This window comes from Cyprinus carpio, chromosome B6 (genome assembly GCF_018340385.1).
Source record: "Cyprinus carpio isolate SPL01 chromosome B6, ASM1834038v1, whole genome shotgun sequence".
Classification (NCBI taxonomy): Eukaryota; Metazoa; Chordata; class Actinopteri; order Cypriniformes; family Cyprinidae; genus Cyprinus; species Cyprinus carpio.
Genome location: NC_056602.1, coordinates 18,348,639 through 18,369,520, shown reverse-complemented (window position 1 = coordinate 18,369,520; position 20,882 = coordinate 18,348,639). Strand labels below are relative to the sequence as shown.

General features: G+C 36.9%; 1 protein-coding gene across 1 annotated transcript in view; it reads right to left on the bottom strand.

Annotated features, from left to right (window-relative positions):
• pik3r3b (phosphoinositide-3-kinase, regulatory subunit 3b (gamma)) overlaps positions 1-20,882 on the bottom strand; it is a 143,330-nt gene that overhangs the window by 67,194 nt on the left and 55,254 nt on the right. Inside the window, exons 5-7 of the mRNA XM_042726017.1 lie at positions 10,172-10,303; positions 5,386-5,587; positions 2,954-3,039 (exon numbers count right to left, since the gene is read on the bottom strand). Of these exons, the coding sequence (XP_042581951.1) occupies positions 2,954-3,039; positions 5,386-5,587; positions 10,172-10,303 (420 nt within the window). The remainder of the gene's footprint in view (positions 1-2,953; positions 3,040-5,385; positions 5,588-10,171; positions 10,304-20,882) is intronic.

Sequence of the window (20,882 nt, the reverse complement as noted above, 5' to 3'; positions counted from 1 at the left end):
GAAATCCAAGAGCTTTCTGACCCTTCATAGACGGCAATGGAACTACCACGGTCAAGGCTCAGAAAGGTAGTAAGGATATCAGTAAATTAGTCTATGTGACATCAGTGGTTTAACCGTCATTTTATGAAGCTATGAGAAAACTTTTTGTGTGCAAAGAAAACAAAAATAACAACTTTACTCAACAATTTATTCTGTTCCGTGTCAGAATTAGACAAACGTTCATGAAGTCCCTGTCAGTGACAGAAATAACATAAGACTAGCTGTGACCTTTCCTAAACTGTATTCGTCATACCCTTCTCCTTGCTTACTTGTATTTGCCCACTTTCCTTTTTGTTTCCTCCCTCACTTTCTCTCTAAAACCCATGCTAACAGCCACAGTGAATCCATCAGCATTTGACAAGTGCAGTCATCCAAGAGAAAGTGAGCCCGACGTGGCCCCCAAAAGATTGCTCTTTAAACGCAATGTTTTGCCAACAAACTTTACCAAGCTGGAACATATTAGGACCAAACTAGAGAGCTGGAGGCACAGGAGGGGTCAGCTGTTTGCTAAAGCACTCTAGGTACATTACTGGCTGCCTCCAAAAAGGACGTCATACATAAGCTGATGGGTTATCGTGCGAATGGATGCATTCTAACCTATTTTTTGCTCTAGTTGTTCTTTTGTGTTTTGTATAAATCACATTTTTGGCTGTGAAGAGGTTCACTCTGCTCGTAGGCCACCCATCCAGGCTCCTTTGCCCTCTGGCCCCAGTTAATGTAGCCTTTAGTGAAAGAGATGATGAAACCATTAGAAAAGAGAGCCTGTGCTTCACAGTCTCTGCCGATTCTGAGTTAATTTATCCACACAAATTCAAAAGGATGCTTGAGGGCTAGTAGTACTATGCATGTAAAATATGTAAGTGGAATAAAAATGTTTCTATTGTTCAAAATTATTATATTTTTAAATCGAAAGTTAATACGCTACCGTTTAAACGTTTTGAGTTTTGTTTGTTTTAAAAGGAATTCATAATTAACATTAAACTGATTATAAGTGACAGTAAAGAGATTTTTAAGGTTACAAAAGTTTCTATTCACCAGAGAACCCTGAAAAATATATATTACTGTTTCCACAAAATACTAAGCAGCTAAAGTGTTATCAACAATGATAAATAATATAGAAAGCTTTTAGGCACCAAATTAGCAGATTATCAGAATGGAGTAATGGCTGCTCAAAAATCAGATTAGCCATCACATTAATGAATTACATTTTAAAATATAATAAAATAAACAGTTAATTAAATTGTAATATTTTACAGTATTACTTGTTTTATTTTTATATTTTAAATAAACAATTATGTTAATAAATGCAGCATTGGTGACCATAAGACATTTCTTTCAAAAACATAACAGTAACAGTAGTGTATATGACAGCTAACAAATTAAATCACTGAATATAGTTTAGGGGTAAATGTTTCTGACCATGACTGTTAGTTCTAAGTAAGGCTCAAGCTTGCCACTGAAATCATTACCCCTAGTCTTGCTTTGGGGCTAAGGTTATGACCCCACAGCACCAAGAGAAGGTCACACCAGACTCCATAAATCTATGCATGTGTCCGTGGGTGGTGCATTTATTAGCTCTAAGTTCTAGTCTGTTACTTCACTCCAAACTGAGCCTCTGTATCAGAGACTGTGTTGACCAAATCCTGTTGAAAAAAACAGCATATGATGTTAGGTATGTTTTGAAGCATGGCTGCTGGTTTGAGCTGGTTTAAACTGGTTCTTAGATAGTCATGTTCTGGTCCTAAGCTGGTCCTAAGCAAATAGCTCCTGCTCAGGACCAGTTTAGGACCAGCACATGACCAGCTTAAACCAGCTCATGACCAGCTAAGGACCATCTTATACCAGCTCAAACCAGCAGCCATGCTTCAAAACATACCTAACAAGCATATGCTGGATTTTTCAACAGGGAAGTTTACAGTTACCTTTTAAAATGAATTATGACCAACTTAAATGCTGAGCTCTGTCTCTGAGAGAGAAAAATTGGGTACAAACAAATTTATGTTACTCTGTCAATTAAAGTATTTGTCAGCTTTGTTATGAACCCATATGTTTGTCCATGTTTGCTGATTTACAAACCCAAAAATGCTGTGCTGCAAATTCCAAAATTAATTTACATCATTCATAATTGCTCAAGTTTGCCCAAAGTAAGTTGCTTAAGTGCATCAAAATGGAAACCATAAATCCTCCACTGTTGTGCTGAACTGATATAATTCACATTTAATGCACTCCTTTATTATAAAAAGCTGAGGCTAATGTTAACCTCCTAGGACTACCTGGGACTCCAGACATCTAATAGACCTATATTCATTTATATTATATTGCAGAAGTTCAATGACTGAAACACAATGTTTGGATTCTAAATAATGAAAGTAAAGAGAGTGTCGAGCCAGAAGATCCATAACAACCTAGTTTCATCAGGCCTGGAAAAAAGCTATAGTACCTATAGATGCAAGTATCGTGAACTATTACTTATTATTTTAGCCATCACAAGCTTAACATGAAAATTTAATCCTCATCAATCAATCACTTTTATCAGCCTCTCTTCCTTACACACACACATTTAGGCCTACACCCACAGAAGACACTACTTTCACATCTACTTCCAGAAATGTCCATCCTCAAAGACATCGAAGCATAACTTGTTTGGACAAAATCAAATATCTATAGATAATTGTGATAATTCTTTATAATTTACCACTGAAACTAACAAGTTCGATATCAGTGCCAATAAAGCAAAAATGAATGGAATATAAAAACCCACTGGATTGTCAAAAGGAAGCATTGGGTGATGCAGTAAGCTTACAATCATAGTCCCAAAAATTAGTCATTAAAAATACAAAGTACACAAACAAAAAATCCAAGAAGATAAACCTATAGAAGATTAATAAAATGATGAGAACCTCTGATATCCTACCTGGAGCAGCTTGTATCTCCACTAGGCCTCCAACCATGATAAGTGCCTCAAGAATCTTTACATGATGTTCTGGGTTTACATCCGCACTGAAGTGAGAGAAAGACATTTTAAGAGTGAGTATATATATTCATGCCATGGTTAGAAGTGAAGCTGGTCCTAAACAAATGCTCTAATAACTATTACTCATGAAACATGGAAAGTTCAGACAAAAAAATTCAAACTTACTCTCACACACAACAAACATCAAGAATCAAGTCGGTCATTATACACAAAGTTCATGTCATGAGTTGCAGCGGCTGATCTACTTGGTGAACTGTTGACTGCTTGTTTATAGTCAAAACTCAATTGGATTTTTAGAGGCGAATGTTCATTTGCTTATGTATTCAGCTGTAATTCAGGTCCTGTGATGCCTCAATGACCTCAGGTAGTGTGAAGCTGATGACTAACCAGAAATGACTGCTTCTGGCATAATGCGCTCCCTTTCCCTCTCTCTCACTTTCTTTCTCTGCCTGAACTGCCCCAGAGCCATAAGACAATTGACAGGCCGTTAAGAGCAGGGAAAGTCCCACTGGAGACTCTTGGCAGAGGGACAGAAAAGCAGCTCACAATGGAATAAGAGCGAGGCGACTTAATGGACTACAATGTGCTGACTGAGTTAACAGTGACTCACTTGCACACTACTCTTTATTGTGTGCACTAATGTCCTTCATTCAGGAGGCCGCTTTATAGAAGGTGTGATGTCACCATCTATTTAACTGTAATGAGATATAAATCTCAAAAATGTCAAACTAGCCAAAAAGTACTATGGTATATATTATTTGGATATTATTTTTTTGTTTTAAAATGTAATGTATTCCTTTAATGGCAAAGCTGAATTTTCAGATGCCATTACTCCACTCATCAGTGTCATACCATCCTTCAGAAATCATTCTGATATGTTGATTTCATGCTCAAGAAATATTTCTGATTATTATTCATTTGTGAGTAACTATGAGGTGCCTCTACAACCTCTTTTCCACAGTCAAGAACCACAGGGATCACAATGATCCATTTAACCTTTGGCATAAGGAAATAAAAAATAAAATAATAATTCCATAGTTAATAAAAGTGCAACAATAATATGATCATGTACTATAGTCTTATACAGAGGTCTGGTATAATAACAGTCAGGTTACACAAATAGTGAGTTATCAACATTCACTCCTGGTACTCTTTAAATGGCAAGTACAAGGGATTGTAACAGTGCAACACATTTTAATAAGCATTCCCATCTGTTGTATGTTATGTGCTGTTCCTCTCAGGAGATTGTACTGGAGCTGCAGCCATTAAGGGCTGTCTTACAGTGGGCTGAGGGACAGATCAGGAATAACAGCTCCCTCATCTCTTTCTGCTCCACTTTAATTAAACTAGGGGAATAAAGATAGGCCTCGACATATGTTCCACTGAGTTTTCTGCTGAAACAAAGAACATGCATGTACATGCAAGTATGAATGTGAGCATGTGTATGCCGCCAGTCCTTTGTATTAAACTGTTTTTTTTTTTCTGCAAGAGTGACCACAAGATTAAACATGATTTTATATATATATATAATATACATATATATATATATTATATATATAATATAATATATATATAATATATATATATATATATATATATAGAAAGGTAATTACATTTAACTGAAGCCCAAATTTTGTTTATTTTGTTACATAATTTGACATGATTAAATTATTTTAGCCTCTTATTCTGCATATACACTAAAAATATATTTATATTGAAACAGTTTTTACTCACAAGTAATTACAAATGAAATGTCAAGTAACACATTGAATGAAACATGGCATTTTTAAGTAGTTTAAAAATGTATAAATAGATTAATCTTTAAATCTTTAAATAGTCTTTAAAATGTAATTCAAGGATGGTTTTATTTACAACTTTGAAAAAAAATTACAGTGTACAATACCATTATTTTTTTCAGCATGGATGGATACATTAAATTGATTCAAAACAGACAAAAGACATATATCCTGTTGCAAAAGATTTCTATTTCACATAAATGCTGTTCTTTTGAGCGTTCTATTCACCATAGAATCCTTAAAAAATGTTCCACGGTTTCCACAAAAAAGCTTGTTTGAGCAGTGATTATAATTAGTCATGTTACACTGAAGACTGGATTTTTGGCTGCTGAAAATTCAGTTTTGACATCACAGGAATAAATTCGATTAAAAATATATTAAAATAGAAAACAGTTCTTTTAATTTGTAGTACTTTTTCCACAATATTACTGTTTTACTGCATTTTTGATTAAATAAATGCAGGCTTGTTAAGTATAAACGACTTCAAAAACCTTAAAAATCTTTCTGGCCCCATTCTGAATGGTAATGTAGCTTGAAGACTGTAGATTTTAGTTGACAACAAGTTATTTACAGTACCTGAAGTGGTTGTTTTTGAAGATGGCCTCGCTGTAGGCCAGAGCCAGAAGCCTGGGGCTTGCCTGAGCTGCTCCCCCACTTTGGGCCACCTTACTTAGGTGTCGGGTCAGATGAACCAGGAGCTGGTGGTTAGCCTGAGGGACACTGGGAGAGTCAAGGATTCTTTTCAGCTGCTGTCCACACTCCTCCATGCCTTGGGTTTCTAAAAGAGACAGAGAGAGACTGTTCGCAACACAAAAACTCAAACTGTTTTAAGCCCTTATTGACTATCCTGATCTATGAAGGGAAATGGGAGCAGACAGAGAATCATATACATACAAAAACAAATTGGACACTGGACTAAATCTATTATTAGATATGAAAATATATGTGATTTGAATGCTGAAGTTAATCTTAATAGAATACACTCATACTTTTGAATGGCTGTCAATGGATAAGGTGCATCTACCAGCAGGGAATAAAAGCCAAACATCCACCCTGTGGTTCTAATAATATACATGTAACTCATCTGAACTCAGACAGCAGCATTAAACATTGGGGCACATTACAAAACCCATGACCTGGGACTGGAAAGTCAGCTCAGCAGGAGTTTAAGTGCTAGCCTAAAATTGCCCTGGAGTCTATTGTCTATGAGCACCCACAAGGACAATGCAGTTATTGCGACAGCTTCCAACATATTGAAGAGCTCCTTTGAGATGGGGTTTCCCACAGCAAAAAGGCCAGCATCTGTGATTCAGGCTTATTTAAGCTAAAGTGTACCCTGGTGGTACAGCTAAGATATGAGCATTTCATCTGTAAGTCCCCTACACACAATTAATACTTGTCTTCATCAGCCAGAGGAACACAGATACAGTCTGGATATCAATGCGGGACATCATCCAGTCTGGAAAGTACAGAACGAGGGGGAATTCACTAAGCATGAACTGCTGATACTGCTGTTTATTCACTATGTATGCCTGGTTATAACTCTTGTCAATATCATTTGAGGAATTAAGGGTCACCATAATTGATAAAAAAAAAAAAAAAAAGTTCACAAACACCTCTTTTATACAAAATGTTCTAAATGCTTTTCCACATGCAATGTTCTAGGACTTCAAAAATAAAGGAATTTAATTCATACAGACACAATACATACAATGTCGAAAATTATGATTGCACATCAAAAAATTAATAAATATGTATATATATATATATATATATATTAGAATATGTTTAAATAAATAAACAAACATACATGAATGAATGAATTTCATTCATTGAGAGATGATACATGCAATGTCGGCAATTATTCTATGCAAAAAATATATATTCATATTAAATATCTATAATAAATGTATAATATGATATATAATTAATGCAGTACAAGTTTAAATAAATAAATAAATACATAACACAAATCAAGGTCTTATAAATACTTTTTAAAAATTATATTTATGAGTCCTCATACGTAAGCCAAATGTAGACATTATTATATTATATTTTATAAAAAAATAAATTCATTTATTCATCTTTTTGTTTTTGTGTTGGTTGTTGAAAATTTAAAAAGTGTCATGCAACAAATCACAGCTAGTGAAAAATAATATTAAAATAAATTCCTTTTATAGTAAGCTTTCTTCATCATTTGATAAAATGTTTAACATGTACACATTATTTTCTCATTTCCCTTTCATTTTTGTTCATTTGAATGTTTCTAATAGTCATAATTCAGTGTCAATGGTGTCAGCTTGCAAACAGGCCAGTCCTGCAATACACTCAGTAAATCTTACCTGCCACCACACTTTCAATGTAAGTAAAGATTAGTGCCTAAAAGCTGCTCTCACCCCCCCCCCCCCCACACCCAACAAACACACAGACTCAATCCCCTGCCAACTGCACTTCCTGCATGAATTATGAGCATGAACAAAGCCATTAAGGTGTTGGCTGGTTAAGGCGCTTCACCCATAGTGCTTATAGAAGATAAGTGCTAAGTAGTCAAAGGTTATGAGCAGTGGGTGGCAGGGGGTCGAATGATGAATGTCTGACAATCTGCCGATCAGAAAACGGGTCACTACTTTGACCTTGGCCTGAGTCTCACTGACCATTGATACAAGAGAGTTTCTATCTAGTTCTATGCATACACTCAGTAATACATGCACAGACACACACACAGACACCGATGCCCCCAGTCTGGAGCCGGACAGTCCCACCAACTGCTGCCTCCTGGAGATTACCGATAGAGACTGACCCCTGTTCAATAAAGGCCAGCATAATAGGCTGCAGGCCACGGCTGGGAACTTGGCCGAGTCCATCTGGACTCAGCACGACACAACCAGGGGAAGGGGAGCCCTGCAGACGGCCAATCGCATTCCTGGAAGAGGGCATACTGGCTCCTGGCCAGCCAGATGGGCACCGGTGCTCAAGGCAAGAGAGTTACCACTGACTTAGACACTCAATGGGACTCAAAATTTCTACCAGAAAAATAACTTTTTGCACTTTTCTTCCACTAAATAACATTGTCATGCTTTGGGAAGCAATACATTGTCAAGTTGATTTGTGTTAGATTAAAGCTTGACATGAATTTGATTGTTCTAACCTTAAGTCATGCATCATAAGACTTCTGGAGTTTTGGATAACATGATTTTTTAAAAAAAAAATGATTTAATAGTTTGAATTGGTGTGTTGATTAAATTACGCATATCGAAACAAAAGCATGCTTGATTTCACAATTAAATGGATTTTATCCAGGGAAGAGAGAGGTGGAGTTTGGCATTGTTAAGGGCACCCCATGACAAAGGGACTTTCCAGGAAAGCTTACTTGCGATAATAGCCCATTGATTCTTTAAGAACGGTTAATGCACAAATGCTGAATTTGCCATATGACAAATCCTACAGTGACTTTGCACTTGAAGACTCACTGACCCAATATGAAATTTATTATAACCCTAAGTACATTATAGTGAGTCATTGCCTTGATTTTTGTTCACTGCATCACAAAACTAATATTAGTTCCCTCCTTAGAAGATAGAAGGTAATATTTCATTTTAAATTTTGCAGTTAATTTATGTACTTATATACTGTAGCAGTGCCAGCAGAACTGAGGTTGGAAAATTAAATTATTAGGTTTAAGCCAATCAATCAAGTATGTTCCTATTGCATGATCGAAATAAAACTAATTAAACTGCAATTATACTTGCCATTCTATGGGACCAATCATGCAAATCAATCAAGACAATGAATGAGTATACTGCAGATTGAAGATATGAACAATCAACAATATGCTTAGTCAAAAAGAAGATCATGCCTTAAAATCCTAAAATTTAAAGTAAATAAATAAATCAATCATAAAACTGCCAAAATTTATCCTAGGCTGGTCACACACTAGTTGATTTTCAAATCTTAAGCGTTTTTAAAACCATGGGAGACCACAGACATGAAGACAGTTTCAACCGTTTTTTAGCCTTATAATCCTCTGAACACGCACACTAGACGATCTGACCAGATTGCGAGACCCCACACTTGTTGACTGCAGGAACGATTTCCCGGAGACTCGTGAGATCAAACATGATTAGAGAAGGAAAACAAATGGAGAACAATTGACATGGTCAGCTAGCTCTCCTTGCATGTGTTCTGTTTCACAGTGAAAAACTAAGCATAAAAAAAGTATATGGGTGATGTTCTTTCTCAGTACTCTGCATTTGTGGCATGTTTGTGAAAGCCAAGTTTCAGCTATAGAAGCACGCAAAATCTGATAGGTGACGCTTACTCGCTCTCATTGTATATCACATCAGAGGCATGTTTGATATTTACGATTTGAGTTCAGGGACGTTTTAAAAACATTTTAAATTCACTATGACAGAAGGTAGTCAGTAAGTAATGAAAAATACATTTATTTCAAGAAATATTCTCATAAAACAGAAGCATCTGAAGCAATTTTTTTGCATCTTATCCTTAAATACTATTCAACCAGTGTATTTAAGGATACAAGTCGTCTTAAGACCGCAAGAATTTTCAGGCATCAGAAACATGATGCGGCAAAACTCAGCGAGGGTCCTTACATAATTCTGTTTGTCCTTACAAAGTCAGGCAACACTTATGAGCAACCAGGCATGTCTAAAAGATGGGGCAGACTCTGTGTATGCTTGTTTCATTTTCAGTGGGTGTAATGCAGAGCGAGGTCAGAGAGAGATGGTGTGAACCTACCCTCCGGCATAGTAGCGCCCCCACTAATACACACACACACACACACACACACACACACACACACACACACACACACACACACACACACACACACACACACACACACACACACACACACTCTGCCTCTTTCTATAACACTACTTTTGTTCTCGGTCTCTCTCAAGCCTCTTTCTGCCCACTGAACATTTTGAGCATTTATATGCTGAAGAGGACAAACGCACCCACCTATTTTAGTTGTGCATTTTAACTAAGGAGAATTTAAACCTTTAAATTCTGACATAATTTACATGCTCGTATGTAGTTTCAAGCCTTTATGACTTGTTTGAAGAATTGTACTGGATGGTAGTTATAAACAATGGAGACTGAGGCTTTCAAGCTTCAAAAAATACTACAATGCTTTAAAAGGTATCATAAAAGTAATATATTTCATTATTCACAGCAAAATGTACTTCCATCATACATTTACTGTACTTTTATATAGACTATTGCAAAGTTAGAGCTCATGAGAGATCAGTGTTGACTAATTCAGAAACAAATCCACTGAACACTGATCCATTTTCACTCTAATTTCAGTTCATTGACTGCTGAGCTCCAGAGGACAGCTTACCCTGAGCAGTGTAGACCAGTTCACTGTACACTACAGCTGGGATGAGCAGGCAGGGCAAGTTCTGAATGTAACTCTTAAGTGTATCAGCCAATGTGGGCAATTCATATTGCTCAAAGTCCACCGCTGCTGGGTCTGAGGAAGAGAGAGAAAGAGAGAGAATGGTTGATTATAGACACACAAAGTGCTTTCTCCATTATTTACCCTTCCAAACAATGTGCCCTTGGCAAAACCCTACAACGATTCACTTACAGTGGTGGTCAGATCCTCTCACCATTTCTGCCCCCTCTGGGGACAATGATCCAGTCACAAGCTTAACAAAGAGAGTAAATTTGAGTGGAAGTCTCCCGGTCAATAACTCAAAGCCTCGGATAATAGCAGCTTGGTAGACGGCAATTATACAGTAGTAATTTTAAAAGGCCCTTCATTGTGCTAAAATTATAATGGCATATTGATGTATTGGAAAGGTGTAAAAGGCGCTGACAGATCTCTCACATATTTCAGACCAGAGATTTTTCATTTATGCTTTAAGTGTAATTGCAGATTTATAAATACTTTTTACTGTACAATCCACAATGCCTGCAGAATGTTGGACAGTGAAAACGTTTTTAGGAAGTGAATAATGTAGGAAAAAATGTCAGAAGTGTGTGAGTAATTTTGACACATTCATTGCACGTTTCGGACATCTGGATAGTAAGTCTCTAGTTGCTGAGACTTCAGCTTAAAAAAATAAAATAATTGTGAATCATTCATGATTCATCTCTCTCTGAGGTAAAATAAGGACAGTGTTTTAACAGGAAAAAAAAAAGAAAGAAGATTTTTACAAGATCTGTTGAAAAAATATATGCATAGCCAGATTGTGTTACACAGTTTTCGTTTCATTTATGTTATTTATTTATATACTGTTTTTAATTAATGGCTGCATTCAAATTTTGCTTGGGTTCTATAAAAAAATAAAAATAAAAAAATAATAGAAGTATATATAATATATAATTATAATAGAATTACTGTATATTATTATTAATAATATATATTTTAGGATAGGAGAGTTTAGGATATTGTTGTGTTGAGTAATGGTATTCATATTAGTTACACATTCTGACTAGCAAGTTCAAGTCCACCTGCAAATGTAAGTTGTTATATTCAAAAATAATTTAATTCACTGGTATTTAGCACTGGATTATTTGAATAATTTAAATAAAAATTTATAAATAAACATCTTTGCCAGTTATAATGAGATTAACACTGGAATTGGGCAGGAAACGGGAAAGCTCTGAAACCGAAAGAGGTCAAGTGTCATTTGAAAACCTGACGAGGAGCTTGAAGTCATTCACCTCTCCTCACCTCCAACATCCTATGCCATTCTAGTATAAGAAAAGTGACTGACCCCCACGGCTAAATTGTAATTGCATTGATCGCCCCTCTGACTAATTGTAAAATAAAGTTTCCCTGTGTTCAGGTTCTAGTGAAATCAAAAACCTATTAAGCTTTGCTAATGACCTTCTCTCTCCAAATGTGATTAGTTTGTTGACTTGCCGTTATGCCTGCATCCAGTGATCTTCAGGATATTCTAGGTATTCCAGATGAACCAGATAATTAATACAAACTGCTTGGGAGGGACTTACAATGGCAGAAGGTGAAACCACAAATAGACCATATATTACCCATTAAGCCCATATCAGAGTAACAGAAAAAAAAAAGAACATTATTTGTTGAGTCTTTTTCATGAACATACTTTGGTGTAGTATGGAGTAAGGACAGTGAATTTAAAATTTTAAACAATTATGCACAAACAAAAATTAGTACAGTAAAACAAAGAAGAAATATTTAAGATTTTGCAGTGTTTATAGGTTACTAATAAAATCAAGTGGAATCGGGAAAAAATGCAAGGTCTTGACAGAACTCTATAGAACACTATAGGGCTTTTTAATTTTAGTTAAACTTAAGCGTCAGGACACTGTACAAAACTGTACAAGGCCTAAGCACAATGGTCCATCTATGGCATGTATACATAGACAAACAATGAAAAATAAGTGCAGTGTAAAGCAAAACATGTTCTTTGTGAACAGACTCTAAGAGAAACTCTAATATAAAAGTAGGCGGAACCTCAAATTTTCCTTAGAAATTTCAAAAGACTGCCTGCACCATTTGTCTCGCCATCATGTTGATTGCACTTCTGAAAATGTGCACTTTATCACACCTCTACAGACATAGTGTTCTTCTACATTAAACTCACGTGGCTAACAAAGTGCGCTGAGCTAATATCAAGCTAGATTAGTGCAGAGATTTTCCATAACCCAAGTCCCCCACTATCACAGAGGAACAGTCATGCGAGAAACTACCACCTATTGATCACAGTTTCTCAATGAATCCCATTTACTGGTCGCGATGTCCACCCCCAGCTTCCACATGTATTTCTTATTTTTCTAATCACCCTCCCAGTGGATGCCCATCTGCCGATCTTTAATTTCTTGCCTGCCAGTGGCCCAAATCGATTGTTTCCCCCTGCTTGGCTTGATCCATATTGTTGAAGTGTGCTTTTAAATGCCCAGCTTGTAAAGTGTCTAATTCACTACAAACAGATTTGTTTAGGTCATCAAGAAGCTTTTGCCCCATTCCTATCCCTCCACCAACCCTCATGTTCATCCATTTACATGCCTATCAATTAAACTCATTGTCAAATTCAGCCCTCTGATCTGTCTAGCCTAAAACTATTGATCCACCAGGCCTTTGTTTATTGTGCCTGGCACCTTCTGTTGGCCACTGGGACACATAATCAGCTATGATCATTTGGGGCTTTACCCCACTCTCCACAGTGACCCTATAGTACCTGCTTAAAATGTGTGAAGAGATGTCACATGGCAAAGGACCAAAAGGTTGTGATAATAGTCTGAAAACCTTCAGACTGGTTTTAGAGGTTAGTGCTGTAAGTTAAAAGCATTGAAACGAGCCATCACCATGATCCTTTGGGTAAAGGTCACCACCGGCTCTGGATAAAGCTGCCTCAGCTGGTCATTATCTGTTGTTAAAATTTTACAGATGGCTTAGTCCCTGTGGAAGCGCTGACCTACAAAATCTCGCATAGGCTGTGGATGAAAATAAAGGTGTAAATTATAGTGGTTCAAAACGTCATACGTTTGTATTAAATTGTGTTGGAAATGTAACATTCTGGCCTTGCTGGGAGCAAGCCTCGTTATAAAAAATATATATATATTTGGTGCAAAAAACAGGGATAGGAAGAGAAATGGAGAGATGGACATAAAAACAAAACTTTTTTTTTTTTTTTAACTAAATGGTGGACTGTTATTTGCGGACACATTACTAAAGGTGTATTTTAAAAATAAAATAAAATTATACACAGTAAAAAAGGAATACATATTTGAAAAGCCTTAAAAACTTCTAATAAATAAATAAATATACAAATAAAAAAAAATAACAAAAATAACTGCCTCTCATTCAGCATCGCATTCAGCAACCAGAAATTGCCACTTGGTTAATTTGAGATCCGTTCAAGCTGGTCTACTGAAGGAGAAAAAGGGGGATAAAGGAAAATGTTAAATGATCTAATTATTTTCAGTGAAGTTTTCACATCAAATCTAATAATGAAGATTAAAGCTAATGGAATGGTACTGATAAAATGGTCCGAAAAACGTGGATAGGTGAGACAGTGGTGCCTTTTCTGCCTAAGGGAATTAGATTCACCATAATTCCATTTGCCACATTATCTCATCTTTCACTCACATGCAGGCAACCCAGCTCGCTCACAACGGTAAAAGCTGTGACTGTGTTGCATAAAAAAGGAACAGTTGTCAAAAATTCACCAGCCTCTAAATCAAAAAGCATTCCTAAGTACATTAACTCCATGGAGAATAGAGATGGAATTAATGTGTTTGCTCTGTAGATCTTAACAATTCCTTCTAGTCAGGGGAAGGAAAGAGTTTTTTATTTATTTTTATTTTTGCTTTATATTAGCCAGTTGTTTGGCCTGTTCTAAATAACACTGAGATGTCTGCTGACATTCATTTGAGAGAGTCACATAGAACTGCAAGCTGGACTGCAGTTTGCAAACCTGATTGAGTTTTGCAAGGACACGGAACTAGCTCAAGGTTCTGAAACTACTTACAATATTATATTTTTAAAAAGATAACTCATGTCTCTAAATATACCTCAGGCATTGTCAGTTTTATTTCAAAGCTATAGTTAAAACACAAAACTCAGTAAGTAGCTTTAACTCAAGTAAGTTTAAAGTTGGTAAGATTTGCTTGGGGTTTGGAGAGTGAAAAATTAAACAATGAAAAATGGAAAAATTATGCTTTTTTTTTTAAATAAACTTATTTCATAACAACTTACCATAATGGCCGCTTATTGGCTTACCCAGTAATATTTTTTATAATATTTCAATGACTTCTATAAAGATACCTTGAGCTTGGAAAAGGAAAAACATAAATAAAACTTAATAACACCGAATGTGTGGCTTCACTGCCTTACATCTGAGAGAAACAAGGTTTTCAGAGAAAGTAATCAGATTTCTCACAGTGGGAATCACGGTCGGTGTGCGTATGCATGCAGAATGTTTGACTCGGCGCCGCATTGTGATTTTGTGTTTGAAGCTCCCACACCGTGACAGAAATGGATCTTGGATTTTTCCCTTTTTCTTTTTCTCCCCACTTGACTCACTTGCATTTTCACTCACACATCAAAGTGTTTCCTACATGGCTTAGACGCCATACTGTGATCTCCTCATATGAACCCACATTTTTAAAACTGTGTTCATGAATACCAAAAGGCAGTTCACTCTGCTATACTATCCATTTCCATTTTAGTGATCCAGACAGGATCTAGTTCAAGAAACCAAATTAAAATGCATTCTGTGGAACACAAAAGATTTTTTGTTCATATGTTCATACTATGAATATCAATGGGGTCCAGTGTTGTTTGGACCCCAGCATTCTTTAGGATTCTTAGGAGCTCCTTCAACACTTTTTAACACTTTTAAATTACATTCAACAGATTTACCCACCAAAATCAATGCACAAAATGCAAAAATAGTCCACTGATGGGGTTACTAATAATACACTCTCAGAAATAATAACTCCCATTCCCTTATGATATTCATGACACTTTTCCAGAATTACACATGCTTGGTGCCAGTCTGGAGTGGAAAAGTATGGAACAGCATACCTGACCCTGTCCAAGACACTTTCTGGCTTCGCATGTGCACATAAAGCCACGCAAACACACTCACACCCTGTCAAAGCATTCTGTGGGTCAATCCACAAATTCATGCTCTACTAAGCCTACTTCAACCTTTAGTGTTGCTCTTTGGTCCATGTTCCGTGTTTACCCAGCACTACCCTTGATCCCTCGCTACAATTTCTCTGTCGCCTCCTCTATCTTCCTGTCACCAGCCACCCTCTGAAGCAACACAAGAGTCCCAGAGGCTTTTGTTTACGATATTTACGGGTGCAAACAGAGAAAGGCATTCAGACATCGGGCTCGCAGAGGACATGCATGGGGGCATTTAAGGCCCTTGTGAATAGAGAATACTCAAACCCCAAAAGGGTCAGTTAGTCTCACAGTTTATTTGAGGTGGTGGACCAGTTTTTTTACATACATATTTATTTTTGCATTTGGCAGATGTTTTTATCCAAAGTGTCTTACATTACACTGAGAGAACACATTTCATCAGTGCATGCATTTGGGAAATGAACTCATGACCTTGGTATAGCGAGTACCATGATCTACTGTTTGGGCTAAAGGAATGGTTATTAAAACTAAAAAAGACATGGATGCATGGACGCAGGAAGCAAACACCACAAAGGATGCAAATGACTTACTTTTAACCCTATACTGTAGCACTTTTACTAATCCATTATTTTAACAGATCACTGAAATTAACTAGACTGCTATGTTCATAAATGACCAAGACTGCTACTAAATTATGAATATAAATGTTCATAAATGTTGACTTAATCAGTTTACAAATTAAGTTTATTAATCAATTAAATTAAATTCAAGTTCATTTCTATAGCACTTTTCGCAATACACATGAAAACAGCAGAAAAATGCTGTCAATTAATTAAATGTTTCTTGGTCAGTTAATTCTTGGTATAATTCCATAAAAATGCATTCATTCATTCATTCATTCATCATTCTTTTGTGGTCAACTTGAATCTTTCACAGACTAAATTTTGAGAACCTCTTGGGTATTTAATACAAGGCCAGCTTTCTGAAATTCTGGTCCCAATTTATATTAAGTGGCCTTAACTACTATGCACTTACATATAAATTAATCATGTGATAAAATTCACTTATTGTGAACATGTTTTTACATTATACTTATATTTTAAAAATGCCTGCATATAATAACATCTGTATTTACATTTATAATTACACTGTTGACTCCTTAGACCTTGGCACCATCTTGGCCGGAAGAGTACAATGATACCTGTCCCTAACCTTACTCATATCCCACCTCAATAGCAGCAAAAGTGTTTTGCAATACAATATGAACACAATAAGTACATTGTACTTATTTTTGGTGCAAGTACACAGGCCACTTAATATAAAGTGGGACGATTCTTCTTTACAATGCTAGTACAAGTGCCTTCTCTGTTGATCTCTTTTGACAAAGAAATCTCTGTCATTTCAGTGTTTTGTGAGAGGCTACTGTATATGTGCTTTTGTGTGCCTCAGAGAGATGTGTGCTGGATGTTATCCTAAGCTTTGATGCTGTGTGTTCGTTGTTATGCTGGAGTGATGAAGAGGGCTGTTCCAGTAAGGCGCAACCTTTAGAAACAGGGAGGGGAAAATAGCTTCAGAGACGACAGCCCTCATTCCTGTGTGACCGCAAGACCCACTGTGGACCCGGTCAGTGGGGCCATGTTCCTCCTTAAACTGAACTCAATCACCTCTTTTATTGTTCTGTGACCTGACTCACAGACACCAAAACATCTAGCTGTCATGTCATGGGTGTAAAAATGCCATGAAATGTGGAAGGATGCCCATAAATGTAAACATCTGGCAGCACTGTAGATCCTATCAACAGAGAGTGACATCTACAGTCAAGATGAAGGATATTTGTTTCATGATGACAAAGACCTCATGAATGTACTTTTTCTTCCCTGGAACACAAAAGAAGATCTTTAGCGGAATGTCCGAGCTGCTCTGTTCAATACAATGAAAGAGGGCTTTCAAGCTACAAAAAAAAGACTAAATGCTCCATATTCTGAAGCCATGTGATAGCATTCTGTGAAAACAGACTAAAATTAAAGTTGCTATTTATTTAAAATATAGTGCTTAAAATATTTCTTAACGGCAATTTACAGTAAATTTATATTGTATGGAAAAGTCCAACTTGGACATTCATCAATCAAAGTAACAGTTCAATGTCAAGTAACCCCCCAACACCCCCCAAAAATTTTTAAACCCCCCCCCCCCCCCCCCCCAAAAAAAAAAAAAAAAAAATTTGTATGTTTCTAAAACAACCTGATTTATTGTTTCACAGTAGAAAGTCCTATAGTTTTGGAATTATGTGAGGGTACGTAAATTACAGAAGACAGAATTTTCATTTTTGGGTGAACTATCTTATTAAGAAACACTTTAGTGTATGTTGACAGACATTTCATTTTTGGGACCACCATTTCTATAACTGAACTGCGCTGTCTTTCATTCAGCTCTGTTCCGCAAAGTTTTTTATTTTTATTTTTTTGTATTTTGAAAAAAGAATTTTAGTCTTGACAATTTTGTTATTGTATATTTTTTTGATATATAAATATGAGATCAGTAATGTTGAAAAGTGTAGTTTGTGATGGTTGTGTTAATGATGTCTGTGGCATCTGGGATGGGACAGGAGCGTGGTGAGCGTGCATTTGTGTACGTGCGAGCATGCATGTGCAAGAGTAGAGAGAAGGTGATGAGTGTAAAAAATGCGGGGGTGATTGTCGTGTAAACATCTTAGGCAATGAAAGCAAGGACAAGAAAAGCCAGCACACAGAGAAGAGGGACATGCAGAGACTCAAAACAATCAACAGACCTACAGAATTACACCACCAAATACAGTAGGCCTCATTATAAACCCAACAGACTAAACTTCCCACTGATTAAAGCTGCAGGTTATTAAACAACTCTAATCTAATAAAGTGAAAAGATGGCAACTTTGCAAAAGAATCAGTCTTAATTATATAAAATTACTCTTCCTGGGCTGCTGATGAGAAAATGTGTTTTGGTCACAGATAATAGATGACATGAGTCTAAAATTATTAAAATTAGACAAATAGAAAGAGACAAATAAGCAAACAGAAGAGCAAGAAAGCAAACAAGACAGCAATAAAAAAAGAAGACAAGAAAGAGAAAAGAAAGAAGAAGAAAGTGGTGCATAAGGGACACAGACTTGTATGCTGATATTCAGTTTAAGCTGCTGTGAACTCAATTTAATTTACACTGGTTTGGCATTATGTCTCCATCCAATCAAGTCTACAAGAAGGGCGTGAAAAGAGTTAAGGAGAGAAAAATGAGTGAAAATGGACAAATGAAAAGATGTTGTTCAGACAGGGGAGACATAAGAGAGAGTGGAAAAGCAGAGATAACACAAGTGTGGCATTACACTGCAGAGGAAGAGAGCTTCACCAGTTATGTAACATGCTTGCCATTGAGGATATTAGGCTTAAAATAAGGCATAAAATGGCAAAAAATCTATCTATCTATCTATCTATCTATCTATCTATCTATCTATCTATCTATCTATCTATCTATCTATCTATCTATCTATCTATCTATCTATCTATCTATCTATCTATCTGTCTATCTACATCCATTTTATCTATCCCTCTGTCTACTGTCCATTCGTTCATTTATTAATCATCTATCCATATGTTTGTCTATTTATAGTATCTATTTATGCACACAGGATTTCTATATATATTACAATGAAACAGAATGCATGTCCTGATAGACCGTTTTAAATACTGAACCTCTTTTAACTTCCCACGGCATCTTACAATTGCAGCACTCATAGGAGGAGACTAAAATAAAGACTATGAAATGCATCACAACGGTCAAAAACACCCACATAGCACATGTTTATAAATATATATATATAAAAACTATTTAAAAACAGTGCAGATGGATGCAAGAATGCATAAACGGCCCCTAACTCAGCAGAGGAATCGATCAGAACATCTCTGTCAGGAAACTTTAAAAGCCAAAAAGGCTGAACAAGGGAGGAGTCTGGCCACAAGTAAGTGTGTGTGTGTGTGTGTGTGTGTGTGTGTGTGAGGAAGAGAGACCAGTCGAGGGATGACATCATTGTTAGTGATCACTTCCAAGGCTGTATCTGCAGAAAAGAGGAGAAAGAGCTGGACAGAACAGATGACATGGATGGATTATGCAGGTAGAGTGAGCGTAAACAAAACTAGAGAGGCCGTTTTGCAAAAAGGTGAGGAAATTTCCAATGAGACTGCAGAAATGACTGAAACGGATGGCTGATACAGCTCAAGTCTTCAAGAGTGAACGGTTATGGTTACGCTAAAGATGAATGTGCATGTGATGCATTATATACCCCGAGCATACCACATAAAATTAATAAGCACAAATGATTGCATCTCTGCAGTCTTTAATTGGCCCGCATTTACAGACATGAAAAAAACAGCATCATTTGCAATGAAAAACAATTATAACACAACACCCACAGCACAAAGGTATCCCTGGGGGCACTGAACCATCTCCCCTCAGAAATCTTTAGGACTTTAGGGCATGTTAATCAAGACGATCGCTAAAAGACTCTAATAAAACAAAGGGCGTGGAAGAGCTCAAGCGGCAGAAGCCCCTTCTGCCCAAGCTGACTGTAAAACGCTGGACTCTAATAGGTTATTGACTATTGCATATGAGACAGGATGACATCACTGGCAGCCAATGGGAGAGCAGGAAGTGCGGAAGATGAGAAGAGTGTTTTTAATTTGTTTTTTGCTGAGCTCAGCTTCTCTCACGCAAGAAAAAGATGAGAAATGCGTCAATGATGAATGTTGGAATTAATAAACGGAAGGGAAGAGGGGCTGTTGGCATGTTGTCGAGTGGGCACGGGTCAGCCACGCTCTCCGTGCGCCTGTCACTGTATCCAAGGAGACCGGAGCTGGAATCGCTTTTCTTTTCTTGTCGACCGTGTATGTGTGTGTGTTCATGCTTGTGTGCTTTTGCTGTACACTGAATGCATATTCATGCACACATGCAAATGTTTGTCAATCCTCCTTGACCATTAGTTTGAATTTACTGCGTGTGCACTTGTCGATCTTCGATACACCTGATCATGAATCATTCCTCTCTCCGCTCCTCTCTACCTCCTACATGAAACCTTTACTCTTTCGTTCTTTCTCATTTTTCTAAAATATGTAACCCCGTGGCTAAAACGGCTTGCCATCTCCATGACAACACACTGTTGATCCACAAATCACTGGTTGGGTAGCACAGGCTCTAGCTGGGTGACGTAATATTGTCTCTGGTCTTCTGTGGCCACTGGACTTCACCACTTCTTGGCCGGGCTTTTAAATGGCAACCATGGTGCGTGTCTGCCAAAACACTTATGAGAGTGTATGCAATGGTGTGAGTATTTCCACACTGGGTAACTAACCTGTTATATAACTACAGGAAATGGGTGCTGGATACACTTTGCAACTTTTCACGGTTGGCTTAAAGGCATTCATACCACTCAAAGGTTAGA